The 26,163-nt window shown below is 52.9% G+C and overlaps 1 protein-coding gene across 1 annotated transcript; it reads right to left on the minus strand.

Annotated features, from left to right (window-relative positions):
* Nucleotides 1-4,991: 4,991 nt before the first annotated feature.
* Nucleotides 4,992-25,751, minus strand: PIAS4 (protein inhibitor of activated STAT 4). The gene is made up of 11 exons (XM_080566241.1): nucleotides 25,595-25,751; nucleotides 21,961-22,396; nucleotides 16,042-16,126; nucleotides 14,296-14,337; nucleotides 13,804-13,894; nucleotides 13,345-13,473; nucleotides 13,133-13,238; nucleotides 9,697-9,770; nucleotides 9,354-9,514; nucleotides 6,357-6,487; nucleotides 4,992-5,376 (listed from the first exon to the last, which is right to left on the minus strand). Exons 1-11 carry the CDS (start codon nucleotides 25,619-25,621, stop codon nucleotides 5,171-5,173), a joined length of 1,488 nt encoding a protein of 495 aa, XP_080422367.1. The 5' UTR covers nucleotides 25,622-25,751; the 3' UTR covers nucleotides 4,992-5,170.
* Nucleotides 25,752-26,163: the final 412 nt, after the last annotated feature.

Consider the following 26,163-nt stretch of genomic DNA (forward strand, 5'->3'; position numbering starts at 1 on the left):
CTATTTTGAGTCTATTTGAGGCTATTTTATGGTTTGGGTTTTTTTTGGGGGGGGAATCCTCTATTTTGAGGCTATTTGAGGCTATTTTATGTTTGTTTTTTTTTTGGGTGGCTGAAGATGAGGCAGGTGCTCCCTCAGCTGGTTTGGGTTGGGGCGGGGGGAATCTGAGGCAGCCCCGTCCCCCCTATTTTGCCCCCCCCCCCCCCCGTGCCCCCCATCCCCGCTGATTGCCTTAGGGCCGATTTGCCCCCTCTAAGCCGCTTGCGGCGCCGCCGAGGTGCGAGGGCCGGGGCCGTAATCCCGATTTTTGTGTGCAGATTAGGGCTGGGGCAAACCCCGCTGTCCTCCCCCCCCAGCCCCAGCACGCAGATGGCCGCGATTTAAGGGGTCTTTGGGGCAGGGGGGGGCTGCTCGGGGACGGGGGGCAGGAACCACAAAGGGCTGAAAATGGGGAAACTGAGGCAGGTTCGGGGTGGCCGCGTGGTTTTGGGGCCGTCGCGTCCCCCCCCAGGATCACGCCTGTCCCCACACAGCCCCAAACCTCCGGACCCCCCCTCGGCCCAGCCCCACGGGGTCCCCGGGACCCCCGCCCCACTCGGGGGGGGGCATCGCCAGTGTTATAAGATTAAGTTTGTGTCATAAGCTTCCTAGTTTTCGAGGCCGCTACGAGATTTGGGGGTTTAATCCCCCGGGATTAAGTGGCCAAGTCGTCTTTCTTAGCGAGACGCCCTAATGCCACTTAACACCTGGGATCCGCGATATTCATTAGGGACGTCGGGGACAATTAGCGGCAGAAAAAAAATAAAATTAATAGGGCAGGGCCCCCCCCCCTCCCCCCCTTCCCTTCTGAAGCAAAACGGCGGCTTAATCGGGCAAATGCAGCCCCGCTGCCCCCCCCCCCCCCCACTGCAGGGATTAAGCCCCATATGTGCGTCCCGTGGGGGACGGGGACCACCAGGGGCGGTGGCGTGGCCACCCCGGCTGCTCAGCCCCCCCGTGTCCCCCCCATGACAGTGCCAGGAGGTGCCAGGCCCCCGATGGGGTCACCCTGATAAAAGGGGGGGGTCCCCAGCAGGGGGCACGGGGACATGGGGACACGGTGCCGGGGGCTGGCTCCGGCCCCATCATGGCCTGTAGGGTTTTGGGGGGGGGGGGAGGGTCCCATGGGGGTGCTGGTGGCATCCACGGAGCTCCCTCTGAGCAGGTCCTGCGTGGGGCCCCCATCTGCCCCCCCAAAAAAAAAACACACACGAGCACAGGGCTACAGGAAGGGGACGCGGGGACCAGGGAAGAGGGGGGCGAGGACCCGGGGGCCGGGGACCCGTCCCCACCGCGCTCGCTCGGGCAGGGCGAGGTGGGGGGCAGCGGGCAGGGCGAGGGGGGGCAGCACCGGGGGGGGCCAGGGGGGGCCCGGCGGGCAGCGGGGGGCAGCAGGGGCAGCAGCAGCTGAGGCCGTACAGGGCGTAGGGGTGGCAGTAGCCGATGTTCACCGCCAGCCTGCGAGGGGAAGCAGAGCACGGGGTCAGCCCTCAGACCCCAAAAACCACCCGGCCCACCCCGGACACCCCCTTAACCCCCCCCGGCCCGGCCCGGCTCACCTGCGGATGCGCCTGCGCGCCCGCCGGCGGTGGTAGTCGCCCTTGGCGAAGTCGTCCACGTTGGCGGGGTGGATGGCCCAGAAGTGGCCCTTGCCGTTGTCGCTGCGGCCAGCTTTGACGAAGCACTCGTTGAGGGACAGGTTGTGGCGCACGCTGTTGCGCCAGCTCTTCTCCTGGGACGAGAGGCGCCGTCAGCCAGCCCCGCGCCCGCCTCGGCGCCCGCACTGGACGTCAGTAGGGACCAGAGCGAACAGCGCCTGACTGACCCGAAGAACCAGCCTGGCCCGAGCTGCACTTCACGAAACCACCGCAGAATTTTGGCCCGCTTTTCCAGCAGGTGGGGTTCAGCAGACAGACGAGGTGAGTCAAACCTCCCCCTGCCCCCCCCGGTCTCATCCCTGCTCCGGTGCTTGGCTCCCAATCGATCCCCCCCTACCCAAGCACCACAACCTGGGGGGTAAAAAGCCCCGAAACAGCGCTGCCGTCCCCCCCCCGGCAGCCCTCACCTTGTTCTTGAAGTAGGGATACTTGTCCATGATCCACTGGTAGATGTCGGACAGCAGCAGCTTCTTCTCCGGGGAAGAGAGGATGGCCGTGGAGATGAGGGCGATGTAGGACTGCGCCGGCTTGTCCCCGGGCTCCGCAGGGGTTCGGGGGGCTGGCGGGGGGCTCCTGCTGGAGGCAGGGGGGGCGCGGGGCCCCCCGCCATCCCGTCCCGACAGCAGGTACTCGATGGTGAAGGAGGCCCCGGGCGGGCGCGTTCCCCCCGGCGCCGCGTCCCCCATGGTCCCCGCAGCGCAGGCGGGTGTCCGCGAGGGGAAGGGCTCGCGGGCCGGCCCCGATAATTAGTGCAGATTACAGGGTTTGCTAATTGTGTTTTCACAAACGGGCTGCCTTTGCAAAGCGGCCTGTTTATCTGGCAAAGCCCCGGGTTTAGCGGGATTTGGGCCTTTAAGCCTCATAAATAAAATGATTAATCCGCTGGAGGTGGAGGAATTCAAAGTGGCACCGAGGTGCCCGCGAGGATGGGGGTGAAGGAGACCCCGCGCCGTCCCCAGCCACCCCCTGCCCGCACCTGGACCCTGATGAAGGGGAAACGCACCCAAAAGAGCACCCAAATGCCCCTATTTGAACCCCAAACCCCCCATTTGCACCCAAAACCCCCGGCAGGAACCAGAGGGGGCTCTGGCCACGGGCACAGGGAGCTGCTGGGGCTTGGGGGCCAGGAGCAATGCGACAAGCAGACAGCGGAGTTAAATGTAAATCTTTCTTTTTATTTAACAAACACTATAATTTGAACTTTGAAGAATGTGTACTGAGGGAAAGAAAAATAATTTTCTTTTGTTTTTTCTCTTCTCTTTACAAAAAAAGAAAAAAACAGGATATAAGAAAAAACATATGTACAGGAAGAGCTGGCCAACTCAAACAGAAAGCAGTAACAGAAGCATGATGTTTCCAAACAGTGGCTTGGCCTGGAAAATTTAAAAGCAATTAAATTAGAATACAAATATTAGAAAAAACTGGACTCTAAAGCTACTGTGAGCCACAGAACTTTATACAGCAAAACTTAATTTTTGAGTTCTACCCAATTCTTTCATTTGGAATCCCCCTTCCCGCCCCTGCCCCCATTTAAACCTGAAAACATATTGCTTACACACACAAAAACAACAAACAAAAAAAGAAAAGAGAAGATAAAGAAAAGTCTGCCGTACAAATAAGAGCTTCTCTGCGGGAGCAAGAACGGGAAGAGCAAACGCCACGGGCCTGCCCCAGCCCCTGGGGGACCCCCCGGCTCCACAGGGGGCTCGGGGACAGAGGGGACAACGCGGTGCTTTCCCGCAGGGCCCCCCCTCCGTTTGCCCCCCAGCTTCACTTTGCTGCGGTGGGATACGAGGGGCAGGCCGGGCTCGCTGCCTCGGAGGGGCAGGATTTGGAGACGGAAGCCCCAGAGATGCCGGGTCTATAGGTTTCAGCTTCCTCGAGAGCGTTGAGAGGTTAATTCTTTGCTCCGTCCCTAGACGCCTTCAGGTAAGTCACTAACAAGGACTTAAAACGGTTCTGGGTGGAATTTGATGGTTTTTCTGACCCAGGACGAGTGCTTGGGAAGGCGCCGCCGCACGGTTCTGCCTCCCCAACCCCGTCCCCTTCGCTTTCCACCTGTCCCGTGGGCATGCCAAGGGGCAGAGGCGCCGGCCAGCTTCCCTCCAACGTTTGTTCTCATCCCCAGATGAGAAAAGTCAGCAAGGTCTAAAGCAAAACAGACTTCAGAGGCATTAGTGGGAACAGCAGAGCTGCTTACGCAAAGTCAATTACAAAAATTCTCTAAGACAAAAGTCAAAAGGTTACCATTTGGAAACTCAAAAAAAACAACATCAACTTTTTGCCATCAAGAGCATAGCAGTAGCTTTGGGTCTGGGACCAAAGCCTTGAACAGAGAAGTGGAAAGTCCAGAGGCTGCGAACGCGTGGCCACGGGGCTCCGCGCATCGTCCCTCGGCTCTGTCCTCGACGCCCTGCCAACAGTGCCGCCAGCAGTGCCAGCGACGGGCTGCGCACCGGGTCGTGACTGAAAGAAACCTGAATTGGAGATTACCGAGGTAGTTGGCTAGAAACTGAGATTCCCCCACCTGGCATTTTCTCGAAGGCCCACGCATCCCTCGCCCGCCCGCCCCACGCGCCAGGGGTCCAGCTGTCCTGCAGGGCGCCGCCGCCGCCTCCAGCACCAAAGCCTTCTCAGGGAAAAGGGAATGCGCAGCCCTTTGAGTCTTCAAAAACACCAAGTTATTGCACTTCAAAAAATACAACAGGTTTGTGGTTCGAGCCCTCCCCACCCTCCCCATGGCTTCTGCTCAACTAAAACGATTCACTACGCACAAATTTCTACGTTACCTTCGGGTCGGGTTAAAAGATTCGAAACGTGTCTCTTTACATGAGGTGCAGAGCTGCTCGAGCTCCTATCTAGAACAGTGCGATTCCAATCATACGTCTCTTCCCTTTCGCCCCGTGCCCCCCATCCCCACCCCTAAAAACCCCCCCTCTATGCTCGCTGGGTTATACAAACCTCCCTCGCCCACCCCCCCCCCCCCAACTCCTCTCCTGTCCCTCCCCCCGTCCCACCCGTCCCACCCCCCCAAAACATGTCCAGCAAAACTTTTAGATAACCAGGAATGCTTATTTCAACAAGACAATAAAAATGCACACAGCTTTGGAGATGCACGGGAGTCGGATGTCCTGTCGGTCCGCAGGTGAACTCCACCGAGCCGAACGGTCCTGGTGCAGGGCAGCAGCGCGCCGCGGGTTCTGGCTGCCTTAAGACACTTCCCTTACTTCAGACTCCGGTTTCAGGGTCAGGCTTTGAGTGGGGTAGTTTTCCAACCAAGAAGCAGCTCAACGGTTTTATTTATTTTTTTTTTCTCTCTCTCGTTTTTAATGGTTAATTTGGAATAGGAAAGTCAAAGGAGATCGGGGAGGGAGGGAGACGAGGTGGGAGAGGGCATTCTCCCCCTCCTCCAGTTTAATAAGCACCAGAGTATTCAAGTCTGTCCGTTCTGAGATTCAGAGCTGCTTCCGCAGTCAGCAGGCAGAAACTAAACCTTTCTCGTAAGAGCAGCGTCGTTTTGGTTGGGGTCCGTCGTCGTCGTCGTCTTCTTCCTCGTCTTCCTCCTCTTCCTCCTCCGACGAGGAGCTGTCCAGTGTTAAATCCACGACATCAGCTGTGGCCTTGCCGTTCTCACCGTTACCGTTAGGGGTGGGCAGCAGCCCGTTCACATCTGAGGAACCTGAAAGGGGGCAGGGAAGGGAGGACTAATGAAGACCCCTACTAATTAATTAACGTCCAGTTCGGGGGATGCTCTGACGCTCTTGGTCTCTCACGGCTGTGCAGTACTCGGTAAAAGAGCACGTGAAACTAGCTCCATTTAAGCAGTTGCCTAAAAAAAGAGCCCACACCACAAACGCGAGGCTCTTTAGGGTCAGGACTTGCTGCAGCGCCCCACGGCACCTGCACCGCCCGCTTGGAAGACATCTGCCCGAGAGCTGGCTTGGCAGAGCACGACGTTACACAACCGCACCGCCAACCCTGCCACAGGACACCGCCGCTAGGGGATCCGACCTCACGAGGCTGCCAGACAGAGAGCCTCCTAAGTCAAAATCCCCTTTTCCCACAAAATAAGCCCAGCGCTGTCGGGGGCTGGTCTTGCTGCTGATGTTTCAGAGTTCACTGCAGAGGTTCACACCTGACTTTTGTCTCAGCGCCACTCTGGAAATAACGCAGCTTTGCCGAATAACCCACTGGGTTGTTCTGGGACTGGTGCGCAGGGACGTCACGCACCCTGGTGGATGCTGCTCCCCTTCTGGAGAGGGTGAAAACCGAGGGGGTATCCCGAGGGAGCCCTCCCAGCCAGACCCAGCCAGGGGAGCCTCAGGTTATACAAGGGGAAAAGGCTTTTCACCGAGAGGGTGCTCGGGCACTACAACAGGCTCCCCGGGGAAGCAGTCCCAGCGCACCGAGCCTGCCAGAAGCATCTGGACAAGGCTCTCAGACACCAGGTTTGATTTTTTGGGGGGTCCAGTATGGAGCCAGGAGCTGGACTCAGTGATCCTTGGGATCCCTTTTTTTTTTTTTGTCCCTTCCAACTTGGCATGTTCTGTGTTTCTAGGCGTCACGCAGCTTTCTTCAAGCCCCCCGCAAAATTAGAGCTCCCCAATCCGTGCACGCTTCCTACAGAAATGTCAGGCCTTTAGCTCCAGAGACACTCACCTAGAACTAATATTGGACACTGGGGGCTGCAGCTCCGTTCCTTCTCAGCTCTGATGGGGCACCAGGAGCCATCCACCAGGTACTCGATTTCATCTGCATCCTCACATTCGGTCAGTATCTTTGACAGGAGCCTGGACGGGAGAGAAGATGCCATCTATTAACCTTGAGGCAATCAGCAGCCCTGGCCAGCAGCCTGGATCTTCACCTTAAATAGCCTTCAATTTAAGAGAAATGTGGCATTAGCAGGAGGAGGCTGCCAAACAGACAGCCCTTGCAGTCAAGAGCTCGTTTTATTCCCATAAAACGAGTACAGGTTCTGACAACGCAGACCATCCCAGTCCTTTCTGACAACGCACCTGAACCGTGAACTAACGTTTTAATTACGTGCAATTAGAAGAGCCTTGCCTCTTCACCCAGTTTCCCCAGTCTGGGGTACCCGACCCAGAGCTGTGTCAGGGCTGGTGCCAGGCCGTCCCCACCGAGACGTCGGCCGAGGCCACAGCAGCCCATGCTGCTAGGAAATCAGCCATCCAACAAGCAGCACTCCGCTTCCTATCTTTATTTCCCAACGCCACCACGGCAGCCTCCAAAACAATACATGCAGCTACAGAAAAAAAGCACGTTCACCTCTGAGAGCATCCCCAGTGCAGGCACCTCGACATCAGATGCTTCTTGTTGCAGAGACACCGACCGGAACGAGGGGCTTGCTCTGCCCTATCGCACCTCACAGCCCGGGTACTTGCTTTTTCGTGGTACGTCCCCACCATTTGCCCGTGAGGTTTGTTTGGCCCTGCCGTTCGAACTGCCCTTCTGCAGGGTTGTTCACCTCTGGGTTTGGGCACTTCCATTATCAAGGAATGCCAATAGCAAAAATCTGAGAAGCTCAAGGGAACTGTTGGCGCACGTTCCTGCTTTCTCCCAGCCCAAGTAGGAGATGCGGCCCCGCAGCCAGCCCTGTCCTCCAGCAGAGCAACCACCACGGCTGCAATTCCAAGCTAACCAGGCCCAGAGCATCTCAGGCACGAGCAGCCAGCCACCTCCCTAGGAACCTACGCCCCTTCGTTAGCTAACGACAGCCAGCCGTGACTAGCAGGTCCCCTCCAGCTTACTTCCAGGAGGCTCCGAAGGCTACCCCTCCACCCAACAGAGCCAGCACCCAAACCCACTCCTGAGCGCTGCAGAGCAGGGGCAGAGAAACGTGCCGAGCCTTCAGCAGTGATGACCACCTCCTCTTCCTCCTCCTTGTCCAAGAGGGACAAGCGTGCTGCTGATCTGCAGAGGTTCCCCAGTCCAGCCCCTTGTACTTTCCCCTTCAGCCTCAGCAGCTTTGTCAGAGATCTCAGAAGGAACTGGATTTTCCTGTTGGTGTTGGCCGGAGGACAAAGCAAACAGGTTATCTGTGCCCAGGCTGTTTCGGGCTGCCTGAAAAGCCACAGCCGCTGGATCAGATCAGCACCAACGAGCGCAGCAACGCTCGAGCGCTGTCAGCACGGCCATGGGAACGCACCCGCCAGGCTGACCCGTCTGCTCACTTCACTGCACCGTGCGCCGAGGGAGCTGGGTGCACCTGAGCAATTCCTCCGAGCACTCCCGGCATCGCAGTGAATCTGCATTAGAGGCCAATTATACAAGCCACGAGGGCGGAGATCGTTTCCCAGAAGCCGGGACCCGCGCACCTCGCTCCACCAGTCCGCAGCGCTGCTGGCAGCTCGGCTGACGTAGCACCGCTACGGACGGCAGTGATCCCAGCCCACCTCCAACAGCCCCCCCGCGCTCTGCAGCAGCAAAGCTTCGGCCGGGGGGTGGGCGGAGGTCACCGCTCGCATTAGTTCGCTTCTCCTTCCTTCCTTTACTCTTGAACAGAAGCCAGGCAATCTATCGAGCTCTCCTCTAGAGACAGCCTCTGGAACCCACGCTGCTGGGGCTGATGAGCACTGCAGCCAGCTTTTTTGTTTTTTCCTGGCTTGCCTCAGGTGCTGCCTGCTGTCAGCCCGGCTCATTCTGCAGCCTGCGTACGGGACTCCATCCACCAGGTCTGCAACCAGGAGAGGGAGATCTGCTGGGTTTGGGTAATCCTCTCCGCAAACGGCTGCATATTTGAGCTCCCCAGTGTAAAGGCTCGCTTCGACTTTAAACAATCACCTGCAAAGTGTTCTTACACTGCTCAACCACAGCACCCAGCTCTCCTAACTTACGGCGAGACCTTTGTTCTCTTTGGTAAAAAGGGCAAGCTCCTGTAGCTCTGGACCAGAGTTAAACACCGCTCCCACACAGACCGAAGGCTAGATGACAAGTTGAGTGTCAAGTCTAAAGCAACCTTCCCCAAACTCACGTTTGAAGAACTTTTGATGGGGCTTGCATTTCTTGCCTCACCCTTGTCCGAATGCGCTTTGAAATTTACCTGCTCCAATTCCCTCCTGCGCTTTTACAGCCAACTATGCCAGGTTCAGAGTGAGACCGTAGAAAGAGAACGTTCCTAGCACAAATGCTGCATTTGTACCTCTTTCCTGGGGGGCTACACATTGCAGGATGTTTGCTACAAAAGCTGGCAAAGGTTCCCCCAACCAAATTTAGAGCACGCCAAGAATTGCTTGCCAGCTTATGAGCACCTCACACCAACAAGAGAACACGAAGATGGTTCCTATCAAAAATCACCTTATCGGGTGCTCATAAAGTGGGTTTATTCCGCGCAGCATGACATCTGTCAACCAAGGCAGCTAGTTGTGCGGGTTCATCAGCCTGATGAAAAGAGTGAGGCAGTAAACGCTCGGTTCTTAAAACGCTTCAGTGTAATCCAGAAATCAGGAAGGGCAGACCGACAAGCAAGCCTTGCTGTAGCACACCAAGCCAATCACGTCGGAACATTATGCATGAGCAGAACGCACTTCCAGCTTTGTTTTGAGGTAGACTTCAATCAGATGCACAGACCAAAAAGCGAGGTGCCACGCCCGGCAGAAAGAAAAGAAAGAGGCTGAGGACAGGAGCGTATGCACTCACCCGTCAATTATTAGCTGGTCATAGGGCGCTGGTTTGTCACACACAGGACACATCCATGTGGGCTTTTTCTCATTCATCTGAAGGTAGAAGACCGCATCAAAGCACTGCAGATGCGCGCAGGTCTCTGCCCGGCACGGCACGGACAGCCGCATCTTCACTAGCTGTTGGAGCGAAGAGCAGAGGATCAGGGACAAACCCCACCCAGGCTACCACCAGACAGCTCTCCTCCTCAGCAGCACGCGTCTGAGACACGAGGAAAGGTTCGACAGCTCGCAAAACAGGTCTGGCAGCAGAATAGGATTTCTTGACAAAAAACAGGGTAAGATGTCTTGCAAGGACTTACCGGACAGATGAGAGAGACACGAACACCTGTGGTAGCTATTTCACTGTCCGGATCCAAGCGTAGCTTCTCCTTTACTGCAGTAAGAGTAGAGGGCACAACATTTAACAGATGCAAGCTTAAACCTGGGAACAACGCGTAGCACAGGTCAAGAAGCTCGCTGACAGCCCCTGGCTGCCTACAACTCATTTCCACCGCAGATGACAAGCTCTGCCTGTCAGAGACAGGGAATGCAGGAGGCAGAAAGCTCTGGTACCAGACCTGGCTCGTGCAGCCTTCAGAGCTCAGTAGAGCACTGCCTGCGCTGCGTGGCTAGCCAAAAACCTGGGGCACGATGGACTGCAGGCCAGCTGTCCGCCAGGAAACTCACATTTTCTTACAGTCCCCGGTCCCTGACTTGACTCCCTTCCCAACGAGCCAAGTGGCACATGCTGCCCCTCATCCAGGCAGACCAAGCGAAGGAGACAGGATGGATTTAGGTCCATCCCTTGGGATGAGGGCAACGAGGTGCACACCGACTGCAAGTTACTGCTAAGGCTCTTTTAGCAACCCTTCTACCTCTTACGTGAAGCTGCAGGCTGGAGAGCTGGAGCACAGGAAGGAAACCACACTGCTGAGCAGCTTTTTCGTGTTAGTATCATAATGAGGGAGTCGACTGGGTGTTAATTTTGTCATTATTTGCCTTCAGAGAGCCTGCAACACCCACGTACCTGGGCCGTCTGCTGTTTGGGCAGTTGTTCTGGCAGAGTGCGAAAGAGCGGACAGAGAGCTCTAGCACACAGCAACAGGCTCCCAGGAAGAAGTCAGTTTAGACTTATTTGCTCGTTAGCACAAGCGGGATGGATTTTATTCCCTTCCGAGATCAGTGGCAATAGGGGAGGGTTAACTGCATGCCCCTGCCCCCTGCAATTCTGAGAAAGCCCCCCCAGAAGTGAGCAAGCACGGGATACAGTCAAATTGACAGGAAATCGGGATTTCTCCATCGAATAAACAAGCCTCCTCCTAGTGCTACTGGGCTGAAACTCTTCAGTTTACATGCTGGCCAGCTCATCTCTTCCAGCAAACTGTTGCACAAGGAACCACAAAAAGACCTAGATGTACCAGGGGAGAGGCAGCTCGAAGAGCAAGGCAGCCATGCAAAAAGCAGTGATCCTGCATCTGCTGGGAAAGAATCAGGCATCAGGAAAGGAGGGAGAGTCCTGCCCCTGCTGCCGCATACCGAAAGGGAAAAAGGAAAACCCAGAGGGGCTGCAGGCAAATCAAAAAGAGCAGGTATGCAAGTCCCACACGGGAAGGTCCTGCCTCAAGGTGCAGAATCAAAAAGTTAAACGACCCTACAACTCCTAAAGAAGAGCTGCTGCTGTTGAAAAGGCCCAGGACACTTGCATCACCCTATTTCTTTGGAGCAAGTCAAGCATTTATTTTGACCTTTGCAGATCATAACAAGATATCTGCAGACAATGAGGCTGCGTGCAGTTTTGCAACACGCAGCTCTAATTAGAGCGAATCCTCAGATGTGAAATTCCCACAAGTCTGCAAGGTTTGGTGTTGCTTTCTTCACATGAGGAGAATTGTCATCCAAGCTTAATTTTCACAAAGTTTTTTGCTAAGAGCACGTTCTGTGCATGAATTAGGATGCATGGGAAGGAAAAATGGGCGTCTTCCAGGACCTCCTGATTAGAATCAAGCTGTCTTAAACTGCTTTTGGATCCGCAGCCATGCATACAAGCATCTGTTTGCAGACAACGTTCCTACTAAAGTCAACAGAAGCATATGCAAAGGAAGATGAGTCAGCCCCGAGATGCAACCCAAGTCAAAGGGGAGCTTTAGTAAGTACTGAGGGATATTGCAACGAGCTGAAAGGGGAATCGTTTGCAGTCCAGGCCAGAGCTCTAAAAGCAAAGTTTACAAGCTCTTTGTGCTCGTCAGTTTCAGACGTCCAAACAACCTCCATGCAGTAACAGGCCAAGTGAAGTGAAGCGAAACAAGATAATGTTCCTATTTGGTTAAATTTAAGGTCGCCAAGTGCAGCTCATCTCTGCCCCTACACCCAGCCAAAGCTGTTGGTTATCCAGCTCAGTAGAACCGGAGGTTTGTTACCAAGTGGAAAAGGCAAAAAAAGCTGCTTTCAGAACCTCTGCCTGCCGCTTTCAGTTCAGGAAGCCACCGTGCAAACGCTTGCTTTGAAGGGAACAGAGCATACTGCTGAGCCTGCTTTCAAGAAGAGCGCAATGTCACAAGGAGGAGGGGATCCTCTGCATTTTAAGACGACTCAGAAGCAGCACCTGCTCGTTCGTTTGAGGTTCTGATGAACACAACCAACGTTAAATATCCACTGTTCTCAGAACAAGTGGAAATTTGTGTTTCCCATGTCAATAGGTAAGTGCTGGCTGTCAGCGGGCTAATGTGGTCAAGACCGCCACGAACACTATGTGCTGTGCTAGACAGATGTAAAAGTGTGCATGTGCTGCAGGACTGCTGCACTTACGCACGTGAAGATCAGAGTTTGGCTAGAGCAGCAATAAGCCCCACGAGGTGGATTAGCCATCTGAAGACCTGACATGCCTGAAATCATCATCTCCCCTGTGACCTACGAGCTGTCTCCAAGATTATGCTTCTTACACCTGGTAGGAGTTGTCCACGATCTAAGAGGCACGTTTTAAAGACCATTATGATAGTTCTCTGATGCAGAACGAAATACCAAGAACGGCCTCTCCTCTAACATTACATAACTGGAAATCCTCCAGAGTCTCTGGAGCTGCAAGCAAGTCCGATTCTGCCTCGAAAAGGTAATTTCCCCTCACATTTCCGTAACGTTTTTTATTTGCCTCATACCATGATGATTTACCTGAGTGGTCTAGGATAAACATCTCTCGGGATCATCTCTTCTCTGAAGCTGGCAACGCATTTGAAAGTTCTGTTGGTGAAATCCCACTGCCAGCCCCTAGGATTCAGGGGGTGGGGTGGGCAGCAGGACATTTTCACCAGGATCCCTTGCTCCAGAAAGCTCCTTTGGATATAGTGCGGGTCAAGGCCGAGGTGCTGTGGCAATGTTCATCAGCTCATAATTATTCAGATGAAGGCATGAAGCCATTCGCATCAGAATGACACCGGCCCTCAGCGGCACTCATCACGATATAACCTGGAGACAAAGCCTAAATCGAACTAAGTGATGCAGAGCTTCTGCAGAGCCATGAGAGACGCACGCTGCTGAAATGCTGCACTTGCACACGGATTTGGGGCAATTTCATACGACTAACAAACATCTTAGCAAGCCTGTTCAAACAAAAAGTGTTTTTATACAGCTGGAGGAAAGCAATCGCACAGAACCAGGCGGCTGTTCCCGAAACGTTTCTAGCAGCCGGGCTGTTAGGAATGCTGCAGTGTAAGGGGCATGCAGTGAGCCTCCCCTAGGCACCTCTCAGGCAGACGTACTCACCAAGTGCTTTGCAGAGCTCGGGATGTTTGATTCCGATGGTTTTCAACCTCTGCAGCAGCTCTGCCGAGGTCATCTGCCGCACTAAGTACAGCCCCACGGAGTAGCTCTAAGGAGGAAGGAAAAGAATGAAGAGAGGAGGAGGGGAAAGGATGAGCAGGGCTGCTCTTCTGCACTTGTTGGTGCAGTTCCGTGCAGCTTCCTTCGGCACGTACCTTCCCGTAATTCCCCCAGGTGACGGTGATGCGGTTGGTGGCTGCAGACAGGTACATGAGGTGGGTGAGGTTGATGGGACGACAGGGCCTCTTCGGTTCCACTCCGGGTTTGTTTGATGGATAGTAGCCCTAAGGCAGAAAGATTTTTTTGTTTGTTTTAAAAACTGAAGATGCTGCTGTTGGGGAACATCTATCCATCAGCTTCACTAAATTCTAACCCACACGCAGTTTTCAAGGGGCAGAAGGGAGCTGAACAGCCTGACCTAGCACAAAGTGAAAAGGATCGAGTCTTTTTGCAAGGTCAGTTTATGAACACGGATAACCCCTTAGAAGATTAACCTTAAACTAAGTCGTGCGTTTTTATAACCTGCCTTCTCATCTGCATTCATCAGAATAAATAATACTTCCACCAGTCCTTCCAAAGCTGCAATGTCGCCCGTCCCCGCGGAGCCAACTTACCGGCACCGAGCAGTAACTATGGTTCACTTTCACCGCAATGTTCGGGGGGTACTGGTCCTCCTGGGGAGAACTAGTGTCTGTGTAACAGATTCTGCAAAGAAACGACACCCCGTTTAACATCCCCACGCTGCTCGCCGGTTCGAAGCTCTACACGTCAACCAGCAGCCAACCTTTACCACACCAACCCATGCTCCCTCGTCTGGCCAAAGCAAAGCCAATTCCACTCTGCTCTCCAGGTTTTCATGCAGCCTTGAGATTTGGGCGGACAAATCCGACACCCTGCTGTTTTCTACCGCAGCACTAACTCAAGTGGTACATGTAAGGAGAGGTTAGAAAGTAGAGTTTAAGACACTTGCATGTATACAAGCAATTTACTGTAGGTTATCTTTACAGCCATGAAACCCACGCTGAAGCTTATTATCTTTGGGTAATGCATTCCCCTCCTCCCCTCCGCTGCACTTCACGGTACATTAACCCCATGCTCCGACATACCTTAGTACAACCTGAACCGATTTCACACCGGGTTGCAACTCCCTAGTAAATTAAGGAAGAAACAGAAACTTGTGTGAAGAAAAAACAAAATCAGCCATCGCTTTTGCCAGACTCAAAAAACTGCTAATTTTGAAAAACAAATCTTCAAAGAATTACTTTCCAGAACTTAAGTTATTTAATTCTCTCTGCAGGTATCAGCAGCCCTGTAAATGTTGTTTCCTAACGCACCATCCTGCAGCCTTCCTCGGGGCTTTCAAAACCGTAAAAGCGTTGGAAGAAAGGTATCCATTTGCCTGGTGTTCTCTTATTTGTAAGCATTTATAAAAACTAGGTTTTAAGGTCAGGTGTATCTGACTGTGCTCCTTCAAGACTTTGTTTAATAATTCAATTAAAGCTGTTCATGCAAACCAAGGAATCCGTGTATTATGACACCAGCAGAACAACTTATTATTTCTAACTTCACCGGTACTGTTTATAACAGTATTTCAACTGATGTCAGGAAAACTACACATCACAGAACAAGGGGATTTCATTAGGCGGCTTTATACGCAGGTACAGGGATCTGCACGGGATTCAAGGCACTAAGCGAGACACCAGAATTAGCCTCGATTTCCTTCTGAAAGCATTTCACATTCCAGTTCAGTGTTTTGGCACAAATTTTTTTCATTTTGGGGCAGAGGGGGGTGGAACCCGAGTTCAGCTGACAGTCGGGAGCTGGTGTGACAGTTTCAGACGTGTGTGGAAAGCATCTGGATGCTACCAGAGGTAGGGGAAGATGCTCCTGCTGCACGATCATTCTAGACAGGGAACGACACTCATTGACACCCCTGCTGAGAAACTGTTGTACTGAAGATGTTGCTGATGGTGAAAGTTTTCTCACAAATCCAAATACACGCAGAACAGAGCATTAAGAATCAGCTACAATACGTGCAGTCTTTTATCACCCTGAAAGACTTCTGTGGGTATCGTTTCCTTTCCTTTAAGTCTTTACACAGCTTCCCCTGCACTGCTTCTGTTGACTTTCTCCAGCAGCAATCAACACTGGATATTCAAGAAACAACACCTTCCTCTGAGTTTATAACAGTACGATTTTAATGGGAAGAGAAGTATTTCAAGATGCTTATATTTAAAGTTTCTAAAGGCGAGATATAATGCTTGGTTGTGGGGGACCTTTTCTGCATCGTTGGCCTTTTGTGGCGGCAAGGACCAAAGCAGCAGGTCAGCGAAGGAGCAAGCCTTACTGCCTGCACTGACGTGTCTCACGCGTTTCATTGTTTAAATCAAAAGTTGGTTCGTGACAGAGGTCAGGCTAAATCCTAATCGGTGCAAGATGTTTGCCTATGCAGTTACTATAGCACCCTGTGCAAAACAGAAGCCTTCTTTCAGATGCAAACAGCATTACACGTCGAGCTTTTGAACTTTTGATGCAAAGGAAAAATCTGCAAATATTCGCAACGCGAGCTTAACAGAGAACGCAGGTCATCAACAATTTCATACTTTTTTTTTTTTCCTGCCCAAATATGCTGTTCAAATGGGATAGAGGAGCAGAAATGAAACTCAGGGACTTAGATGGGAAGTGGTGTACCCCCCACACCCCACAAAAGCTATTTGCTTTACATTGGATGTAGGCGGTCTGCTGATATCCTCAGTGTTTCCACGCAGGGAACACAAGCTCCCACAGAGAGGGAACACTCAGGAATTACACAGCTACCGTTTCTCCAACTACTAACACGCGGTGAGAAGTACCTGGAATTTCTGATCAACTCCACTTGTCTCGGGGTCAATGCAAAAATGCACGGACTTTCCTGGAGCTTCTCATTGTTCTGTGGGACTGAAGAGGGGGAAAAAAAAAAAGGATGTACATCAAATTGACAATAACTAGTTCTTACACTGCTAAGCACAAGGTGGTTTTTTTTCTTTTAATGTTCTGAGCTCTGTTTATGTCCAAGTCCTGTTTGCCTCAAGCTGCACAAGAGCTCCTATCACCATACATTCTCATAACAAGATAATAAACCAAGTTTTGGTAAATGTACCGCTGATTACAGCGGTGCTCGTTTGTTTTTTTGCCTGTTTTGCTAGTTAGCACACTGATAGCACATGGTGGATTTGGTCTTTTTTTTTTTTTTATCCCTTCTCTCCTCAAATAATCAACAAGTCAACAAGCATATACGTTCATACAAGAACAAATGTCATGAAAGCATGAAACCATGAGACTGGTTCTGGAAAAGAAAGAGAGAAAAAAAGGATCAACTGGGAAGAAAAAAAAAAATTTAGAAGAAACAGCCCTAAGAGACAGAACACTGTTCACAAGTACCTGGAGTTGAGGGCGCGTTTTATAGGATGTTACAGCAGAAATGCTCAGCTGAGAACCCAGCACTAATTGGTCTTTTATCCATACATAATTCAAAATCAAATGCATTTAGTGTGATTAAAATTGAGCTTCAGATGTGGAAAACCTGAGACTTCCACTTAGTACCTTTTATTGAGTTCTAGCAGAGCACAGTTGATTCTCAGAGCATGTTTCCAACTAAAATCAAGTCCTGGAGCTGGTGAAAGTCGCAAGATAAACACAAAGAACAGGAAGTGACAGAACAGTTTTTCCTTTTTATCAAGAATAGCATTTTTTTTAAGTCACTGGCTAGTTTATTCAAAGCCAACATAGCAGAGTTTAAGATGTAGGAAAACGTGCTTCTGTGTCTGTGAACAAAAACGAGATGAAGGAAGGATAAAACCTCAGCAGCTCTAAGATCTTGAAAGACGCAGTGACAACCCGCTTCACTGACTACACATACCTCCCTTTGATAATTCAGCTTTAAAAATACAGTAGAAGAATTCATAAATAATAAAAAAGTCCTCATGGACTTTTAATTGAATTTCAGTTTCCATCTAAGCGCCTCTTGACCGGAACAACCAGCAAGAAGTGAAGCGTTTCCCAAGGACTGTAGCAGTCGGCGCTTTCTAATAACAAGAACAAAAGTTTTTTTAATATAATTGTTTAAATAACTGCCTGTAGACAGGCTGCCCTTCTGATTGTTGAGCTACACAAAAACAAGGCAAACCTGGTGAGGCAAAATGAACAGAAACTCACGTTATTTTGCATTTATATCGTCTCACCTTACGAAAGCCCCCCCTCTCTCCGAGCAGGGCACGCTGCCTGCAGAACTAACCGGGACCCTCAGGGGATGCCCCCAGCACCGCGGCCAGACCCCGCGAGGGATCCAGGAGCCTCCGCTCGCCTCTCCAGCGCCGCACACGGTACCACCTGAACCTCCAAGCAGCCCACCTGCTCCTCCTATTGCACACCAGGCAGCAGCGGCAGCAAGCACTGCTCCGGGGCTGCGCCTTCCTTCACTCAACCACCAAAAAATCACCTCTACCAACACCGGGGTACGACGGCAAGCTGGCTACACCATCTGACCGCCGTCGCAGGAACTCCAGAAACAGCCATTTGCCCATGTTTTTCCCTGCAGCTACTCAGTAAAAGCTCCTTGTGCTTGCAGCACGAGAAGCGAGATCAACGCGTGCTGCCCCAGTGCGAAAGACCCGACGGGCGCTTCTCCACCACCCCCACAGGGACCTGCTGCAGGCTCGCACAAAACACCCCAATTTTACAAAATACAGCTGGAGGGAAGACAAAAAAAAACAAAAACAAAAAACCAGAAATCAGCAACAATCAGGACTGGATGCTGGAGGAAAGTGCAAGAGAACATCCCCAAAAGACGGGGGGAAAAACTTCTGCAAGACAGAGCTGAGCAATGAGCTCGTTTTCCTTCAACACCTTAACTCTGGAAAATCAGCTCCACCTCCTGTAGGTACGCTTTTAGGGTACCCAATCTGCTCTTCACATCTTTGATGAGTAGCCAGAACAATATTTACGTGTTAGGCTTTTGAAGCTAAAGGGAACAGTTTGGTCTTTTCTCCAGGACAGATGCCTCAGCACCACAACTCGGCTCCTGGACCCGCACGAGCACTGCTGGGCTCAGTTTATTTTAACAGCCGATGATAGCAGGAAAGCAATTTTTTAAGACCGAGCTTGATCAGCGATCTTCAGAATGAGAGAAGACGTAAAACTTCTGAACCCAAAAGGACTTGGGGAACCATCTTCAAAAACGTAGCCCGATGTAACTGCAAAGGACGCCCGTTCTGAGGAGCCAAGCTAACCTGCAGCTCCTGGTCCAGCCATCCAAAACAGGGACTGCATCGACTGCAGGAGTTTAAGTTTCCCTGCTCCAAGGTTTTCCTTCTCTCCCTAACAAAGCCCACGTTCCTCACTGTTACGCTTACTGATCAGCCTCGCTCAAGGCATTATATGCTCCCAGGACAGATGATATTGTGAACACCACGGCTGGATCCCTTCGAGATGTCAGAGACGTGCTGCTGCCAGGAGGTTTCTGTGGGGCTGAGCTGGTTGCACGCCCCCATTCGCATCCCTACGCCCCCAGAACAGTCCACACAGGGTGCAGTACGACACAGTTTCTCCTCCTTGGCTACGGGAACTGCTCTGACTGAACCGAAGGGCATTCGGCGTCGTGCAGGGGCTACGTTCCCACCGCTTCACCCACAAAGGTGCCAGAGGGTGAGCGCGCTCCGCAGCACGGCGCGCAGGTACTGCAGGACACGTAAAGGCTCTGCTTGTTAGCTGCTAATACAGGAAAGGCAATTAGTGTTCGCTCCCTCTAAAAAGGTATCTGATCGATCTTAATTTTAAGCTTTACCCACCCGAGAGAATTGTGATGATTTAAGTAAATTAAAAGGATTTTTTCGTGTTGACATCCCCAGACCGAACCAGAAAGCTGCTGCTGAAGCTGTCTGCGTGTCGATAAACTCCAAGTGACTGGAATTGCGCGTGTAGTCACCAAATATGAGAAAGTAGCTGGTTCATGATGAGCCTAACCTATTTGCTTTTAGCTGAAGCCACCTCCGTCTACAAGGACGACAGTAATCTGACGCTTCTTCAGGGAATCAGCTTGCCTGCAGACCGAATGAGGCATTGCCCATCTCACCTTCAATCTCAAGGAGGCGAGAGCGCCTTTAATTAACAAATGTGCTTCCAGTCGACGTCAGGAACATAAATTACGCTTCCTCTATTCCAACCGGGGCTATATGCTTAACCCCCTCTTCTGCAGCCTAGGGAAGGGCGCTGCTCCAGCAGCAGCGAGGTGTTTTTAGCCAGAGCGGTCTCTTCCGGGCACTTCCACGTTACGGATCTCTGAGGTTCACACAGGGCTTACGCTTGGTGGGGACACAGAAGGCAAAGCTCTGCGGCTCCCATACGGCAAACCACTCGGTTCTCCTCGGATCTATTTGTTTCGCCTCCTTCCCCATCCAGCCCACGTGGGGCTGCGCTACCTGGCGGTGTCAGAAGCTGTTCCAGAAGCACGTCGCACCCAGGACCCCTGTGCCGTGTCGAAATACTCCCAGTTGTACAGAGCAACAAACGCACCTCTATGTCCTTTAGCGTAGGCAGAAGGAATTATAGCCGCGGCCCACCAGGCTGAGAAAATCGCGTGGAAGACATCTACAGGTGATCAACAGCTGACCGGGACAACAACTGAACATCTGCTCAACGCCCAGCTCCTCAGCACCAATCCCCAGGCAGAAAACTCTCTCATCAAAGGGAAAATGAGTCAAATATGCTGTAGGGAACACGCTGACCCAAGGGAGGCGTCAGCTAACATGGAGGTGAGATATTAAATTTAATGAGACCTCGGATCTGATACAGAAAATCTCATGTCAGCTTTTAATAAAATCTGTTAATCACAGTGAGTAAATCCCTGCCCCTATCTCTAGGTGTTTCCACATCTTTAGAATTGCTTCTCTCCAAAATATTACACTTGCATTTCTGACTAATAAATGTCATCTCACACTTAGGGCTGAATGAACCCACGCCCCAAGCAGCATTTTCAGTTTTATTTCAGTTTTACGGTGACAGCCCCCTTTTGGCTGTTCAAATGGTCATAGCCTTCACATATGAAACCTTCAAACCAAGATGAAAATCACAAAAAGCCTGATGACTCTGTCTCCAGAAAGCGAACCAAAACACAAAACAAACTTGCTTGTTTCAGGGCTAATAACAGAGCCAGGTGTAAAAAGGGAAAGTCACACACAAAGGATAATAAGCATATGGTAGAAATTATCAGACAACTGAAGAAGGAGGTAAATGAGCCTAAGGGATAACAAACTAGCTTTGAGGCAGAAGAGAATAAAAAAGAGTCTGATGAAAAAGCAGGAAGATGGAATTAAGAAATCATGAAAGTGTAGGCACGTGGAACAGAAGGCCATTTCCTGTTCCTGAGGATTGTATTCCCTTGATTTAAAAAAAAATAAAGGACAGGTTTAAGCATTTGAGCTGTGGTCTCACAAGGTGCCCAAATCCCCAGTATTTGTATGCTTGGGTAACCCCAGGCAGCCACCTCACACCTCCACTTCTGTCACCGCAGCCCTCCACGCACCTGCACGATCCTATCTTCATGTTGCTGGGTTTTATTTTCTTTGGAAGCATTTCAGAAGGTTTTTCAGCCAAGAAAGATCAGCTCCCCGGGCTCCCGCACTTCTCAGCGAGGCCTGATGTTACCACGTCCACTCTGAGACACTGAGGCTAAGCAGACTACGATGCCAATTCTCCTCTGTACGTCCCGTCCTCACTACAAAAACCTCACACCCAACCTCTGGGACAACACTCTTCACTTCTCTAAGTTAAAATAATGAAAAAAAAGACCACTCCTAGCCCCAAGGTGGGGGAATCACTTCTTAGAGTTTCCCAGTTGCTCCTCAGAACACCCAGCATCACGACCATAGAACTATCACAGCCAAAAAAAAGTCAGAAAAACTGTTTGAAGCGTGTACCACCCCCTTTCATCCCTAGGAGGCTTTGGGTCAGGACCGTTTAGCACTGAAAACCGGCATCGGCGGGGAAAACACCAGCATGCTCGCTTAGCCCAGGTGCCACAGCAGCACGGGAGGAGCTCCATCTGTACGCTGCTGCTACTTTGGAGAGGGAAGGCAGGTAACGAGTCCCAGCAAAAACTGCAGCACTGCCAAGCAGGGATAAGCAAGCCGCAGCCAAACAAGGCAGGCTTTCAAATCGCATCTCAAAGCGACCGCGTTCTTGTTCTAAGGCGGCGGAAAGAAAAAAGGAAATATTCTTCTGTAGGCTTAAAGCACGAGGGAAGGAGAAAAGGAGGGAGGGTGAGGGAGATCCACCACGGGATGGATCAACCTCCTCCTGTCACGCGACTTTACAGAGCCTTGAAAACGGTGCCATCACTTTGACACTGAAACCTATTTCATTTTTCTCTCTCCGAGACCAAGTCTGGCAGAAACACCCAGGTGTATGGAGAACTCCCCTAACTCTGGATACACATGGAGAACTCCCCTAATTCTGGAAACACACGGAGAACTCCCCTAATTCTGGAAACACACGGAGAGCTCACTTAACTCTGGAAACACACGGGGAACTCCCCTAATTCTGGAAACACACGGAGAACTCACCTAATTCTGGAAACACACGGAGAACTCACCTAATTCTGGAAACACACCGAGAACTCCCCTAATTCTGGAAACACACCGAGAACTCCCCTAATTCTGGAAACACACCGAGAACTCCCCTAATTCTGGAAACACACCGAGAACTCCCCTAATTCTGGAAACACACGGGGAACTCACCTAATTCTGTTGGCTTCAGCAGCTCATCCAGGGTGGTGTAGAAGGGAAGCTTCACCAGGCGAACTTCGGGCTTCACGACTTTGGGTGGCAACCTGCCCAGTCCGTTAAGGTATTTCCCGTAGAGCGCAGGATAGTCAATATTGGGAGTGGAGATAGAAGTCCTAGCCACGGTGCTGCCCCGGTCGTACGACGAATGTATGGAGAGCGCCTCGGGGGACCGGTGCTGCTGGGGCTGGGGCTGGCCGGCTTCGGAGCTCTTCTTGGCGTAGCGAGTCTCATAGAGCTCCTTAATTTTCTTGAAAACCTCGGGGCTGCAGTCAAATTGGACCAATTGCAATGCTCTGGTGACTAGTTCATGCTTAAGTCCGCTTTTACTCCTGCCAACAAAACCCAGCAACATCTGAAGATCTGAGACTCGGAAACTCATCACCATGTTCTAGGGGATAAAAAATTAGAAACGTTCTTACAGCGATAAAAAGGCAACACATCCGTTCTCTACAACCTGGTTATATGTCTATATATATCCACATCCAAAATACGAAAAATCCCTTCGAAGGAGGGCACCCAACCCTGTTACTCACCCGATCGGCGTGCCAATTATTAGGCAGCTGTTTGAGCAAAGCAGAAAGCATCAACTGAAATCCCACCCAGCTCACCCAAACCAGAGCAACGCCGCTAAACTGCCTGAATTACCCCAAGCCATTGGTGATAAACAGCAAACAGCGGTCCTGCTCCAAGCACCAGGGACCCCAGGGGACGAGGCCTAAAGCAGCACGCGGTAACTCCTCCACCACGCTCAAAGCCTCCAAACGTCCCAGGCATCTTTGGGTAAGCGAGCTACGTTAAAACCTTTATCTACAATTCATTATTGCGAAGAAAAGGAAGAAAACGATGAAGAGCTGAAAACCAGAGGGCATTTAAGCGAACCGGGGCTGCCAACCTTTGAATACAGTATTTCAGCGCGCCTGTGTGCTATGCGGATGGGCAAAACCCCCTCAAACTCTTCCTATACATGCAGGACTTTAAAGAAAACGCACGTATTTGAGGCTACCCAAAGATATTAGGAGGCTGTTGAAGAGAGGAACATGTTCCCATGAGAACAACGCCTCTGGACTCCGTGCGGGGGGTTTGCCAAGCACTCCCCCACGCTTCCAGCCAGCAGCTGCTGTGCTGGTTATTACGGATTTCGGTGTTTTGATAAGCACTAAAAAACTATCTACATCTTCACCAACTTGCTCTCCGGCTGCCGGGGGAACTCAGGCGGCCTCCAACTGTAAGGTTCAAGCTGCCCTGAAAATATACCCGACAGGAACCCAGATTTATTCCCTCAATAGCCCGCCTCGTGTGTGGAAAACACAGGAATTCAAGGAGCAACCCCAGCAAGGAGCACAGAGACAGCAGGTCTCTTCTCTCCGCTCCTTTTTAACACCTAATCCCCAAAGAAAAGTCATAATTCTGTGGAAGTTAATGGCAGCCCTGTGATTTCCTGAGATGGAAGATGTGGATGATTTATCTAAAGAAAGCTACAAATGAATCCAGAAACACTTAACATTCGCTTCCACGTGTGTGGGAATTACGCTACAGAGACAATGCCATTTTATTTCCTCCTCTTTCGTGAAATCTGTCACTTAATCTGGGAGCCTGAGCGACGTTAAAGAACTTCACGTGAACATCACTGGCTGTAGTTAAGGTTTTTGGCAGCTGTGAAGTGTCCCAAAATACCTTTAATAAGGGGAAAAAAGGGAGATAGCTTAAAGGATGAGAGAAAGGCTGTTTAATTGGGGGAACAACACAATTCAAGAGAACTGGATCCACGTCACTGCCTCGCTAGGTGCCACCTGCGTGATCCTGGCCAAATTCCTGTGCCTCGGCGTTCTCTAAGTACGAAACAGGGAGAGCATCGCCCTCGCTGAAGCTCCTCAAGGATAAATATTTGCAAAAATAAAAGCACCGAGGCTGTGCAGCACCCCGACAGCACAGCAGCAAGGGGAGGCAGAGAACAGCGGACGGATTCTTACGCTCGCTGCTCCGACACCGCCACTCGTTCGGGACTTCTGGTGAATAAAGTGAAGTTTGAACCGACACATTTTTATGGTTTGCATTTAGAAGGGTTTACGGTCTGGACTGGATCCGAGCAGGGACAGCAGGGCAAGTTTTACAGAAAGCAAACATCTCACTGAGGCTCGGATCTGCGTGTAACAGTCCGAGGGGTGCTTAGAGGGATCGCGTTAACTACAGAAATCGTTTAACGTTAATGTCAGCTCCTCCCTCCGAGGCAGCTTCGTGTGTAAGCGGTGTGGAGCCACGCTCAAGCACCTGCTAAGGAGGCGCCAGCTGAGGTCCTGGAAGCACACCTCCTCCAGAGGAGACCTGGGCTCACAAAACCAACGGGAGAGGCCGGACAGGAGGCAGGGGGGAGCCCGCAGCACTGCTTACAAGAGGCTCCCGCACGTATTTTTGCGGCCAAGCAGCCCCTTGGCGCTCGTTAGCTGCTCCTGCAGGTGCTAACCGCGTTCCGGCTGAGCCTCAGGGATGATGAATCCCCCCCCGCCAGAGCAGAGGGTGGGGGGCAGAGAACCAGGACCCAGGACGGGGGCCAAGCCCCCCTGGGTGAAGGGCTTTGCCCCAAGCTCCCCCAGGAGCAAGGTTTTTGCTCCCCTCAGGAGCAGTGGTTTTGCCCCCGGCCCCCCCCAGGAGCAGGGGTTTTACCCTGCAAGGTTTTTTCCCCCAGCCCCCCCAGGAGCAGAGGTTTTGTCCCACAAGGCTTTTGCCCCAAGCTTCCCCCAGGAGCTGGGGCTTTGCCCCAAGCCTCTCCCAAGAGCAGGGGCTTCACCCTACAAGTTTTTTTCCCCAAGCTCCCCCCAGGAGCAGGGCTTTTGCCCCACAAGCTTTTTGCCCCCAGCCCCCCCTTAGGAGCAGGGCTTTTGCCCCAGAAGGTTTTTACCCCCTGCCCCCCCCCCCCCCCCAGGAACAAGGGCTTCACCCCACAAGGGTTTTGCCCCCAGACCCCCCATGAGCAGGGGTTTTGTCCCACGAGCTTTCTGCCCCAACCCCCCCCTAGGAGCAGGGGTTTTGCCCCACGAGGTTACTGCCCCACGCCCCCCCCAGAAGCAGCGGTTTTGTCCCCACCCCCCCCCCGGGAGCACAGGGTTCACCCCCCCCCCAATCCATCGCACCAACCCCCGGGCCGCAGCGCCGTTACCTGCCCCAACCCCCCCCCCCCACCGTCCCTGCCCCCCGGGCCCCCCCGCTCCCCGGGGCCGTGCTGCCGTTACCGGGCAGGAGCCCGGCGGGGCGGCTGGGGGCGGGGGGGAGCCACCTGCGCTCCTCAGCCCCGGGGGGGGCGGGAGCAGCTCATGGCCCAGCACCGGGCGGTGCCTCAGGGCTCGGCCCGGGAGCTCCAACACCACACCGGGACCCCCGGGGCCGCCGTTACCGGGGCGGGGAAGGGAACGAGGTGGGAGGGGGGGGGGAGGCCCGGGGGTACCGCCCCCTCCTCTCAGCAACGGAGCCGCGGCGCCGGCCGCGGTCTCTCCCGAACGGGAAGAGCCTCGGCAGCTCCCCCAGCCCCACTTCGGGTCGCTCCGGCCCGGTCCCGGCGGCCGGGAGGGCGCCGCCGCCGCCGCTCACTCACTTTCGCCTCCACCAGCTCCGCCGCCATCTTGGCCTCCAGCGTCCACCGCGCCGGGAGCCGCCGACCGGGTCACGTGACGGCCGCGGCGAGGGGAGGGGGGGAGGAGAAGAGGGGCGGGGCCTCGGCGAGGCACGCGCCGCCCAATCGGCGCGCGCGCGCGCCCTTCTCCCCGCCGGCCGCTGCCCTGCCGCGCAGGCGCAGTTGGTTCCGCCCCGCCCGGCGCCGCCTTCCCGGCTTGTCTTAAAGGGGCAGCGCCCCGGAATTATTTTTGGGGGGTGGGGCGGGGGCGTCCTTGCTGGGAGCAGGTTTTGGGGTTTGCAGAGCCAGCAGAAGCTGTGCTGCACCCCCCGTGCTCCCCGTCCGCAGGACTCGTGGTGTCTTGTTGTAATAAGGAGCCTGCTGGCCTGGGCTGCTGTTGGGAGGTGGTTTTGGGGAGCAGCTGCCGGGGATTTTCCCAGGTGGAGGCGCTGGGAGGGGGGAATTAAATGTAAAAGCTTTCAGGTGCGTCCTCGCCAGGGGAAACATGGAGGGCACTGAGATAATCCTGCCCCTGTGGTAGCCACAGCCTC

This window comes from Anser brachyrhynchus (genome assembly GCF_964034855.1).
Source record: "Anser brachyrhynchus genome assembly, chromosome: 23".
NCBI classification, from domain to species: domain Eukaryota; kingdom Metazoa; phylum Chordata; class Aves; order Anseriformes; family Anatidae; genus Anser; species Anser brachyrhynchus.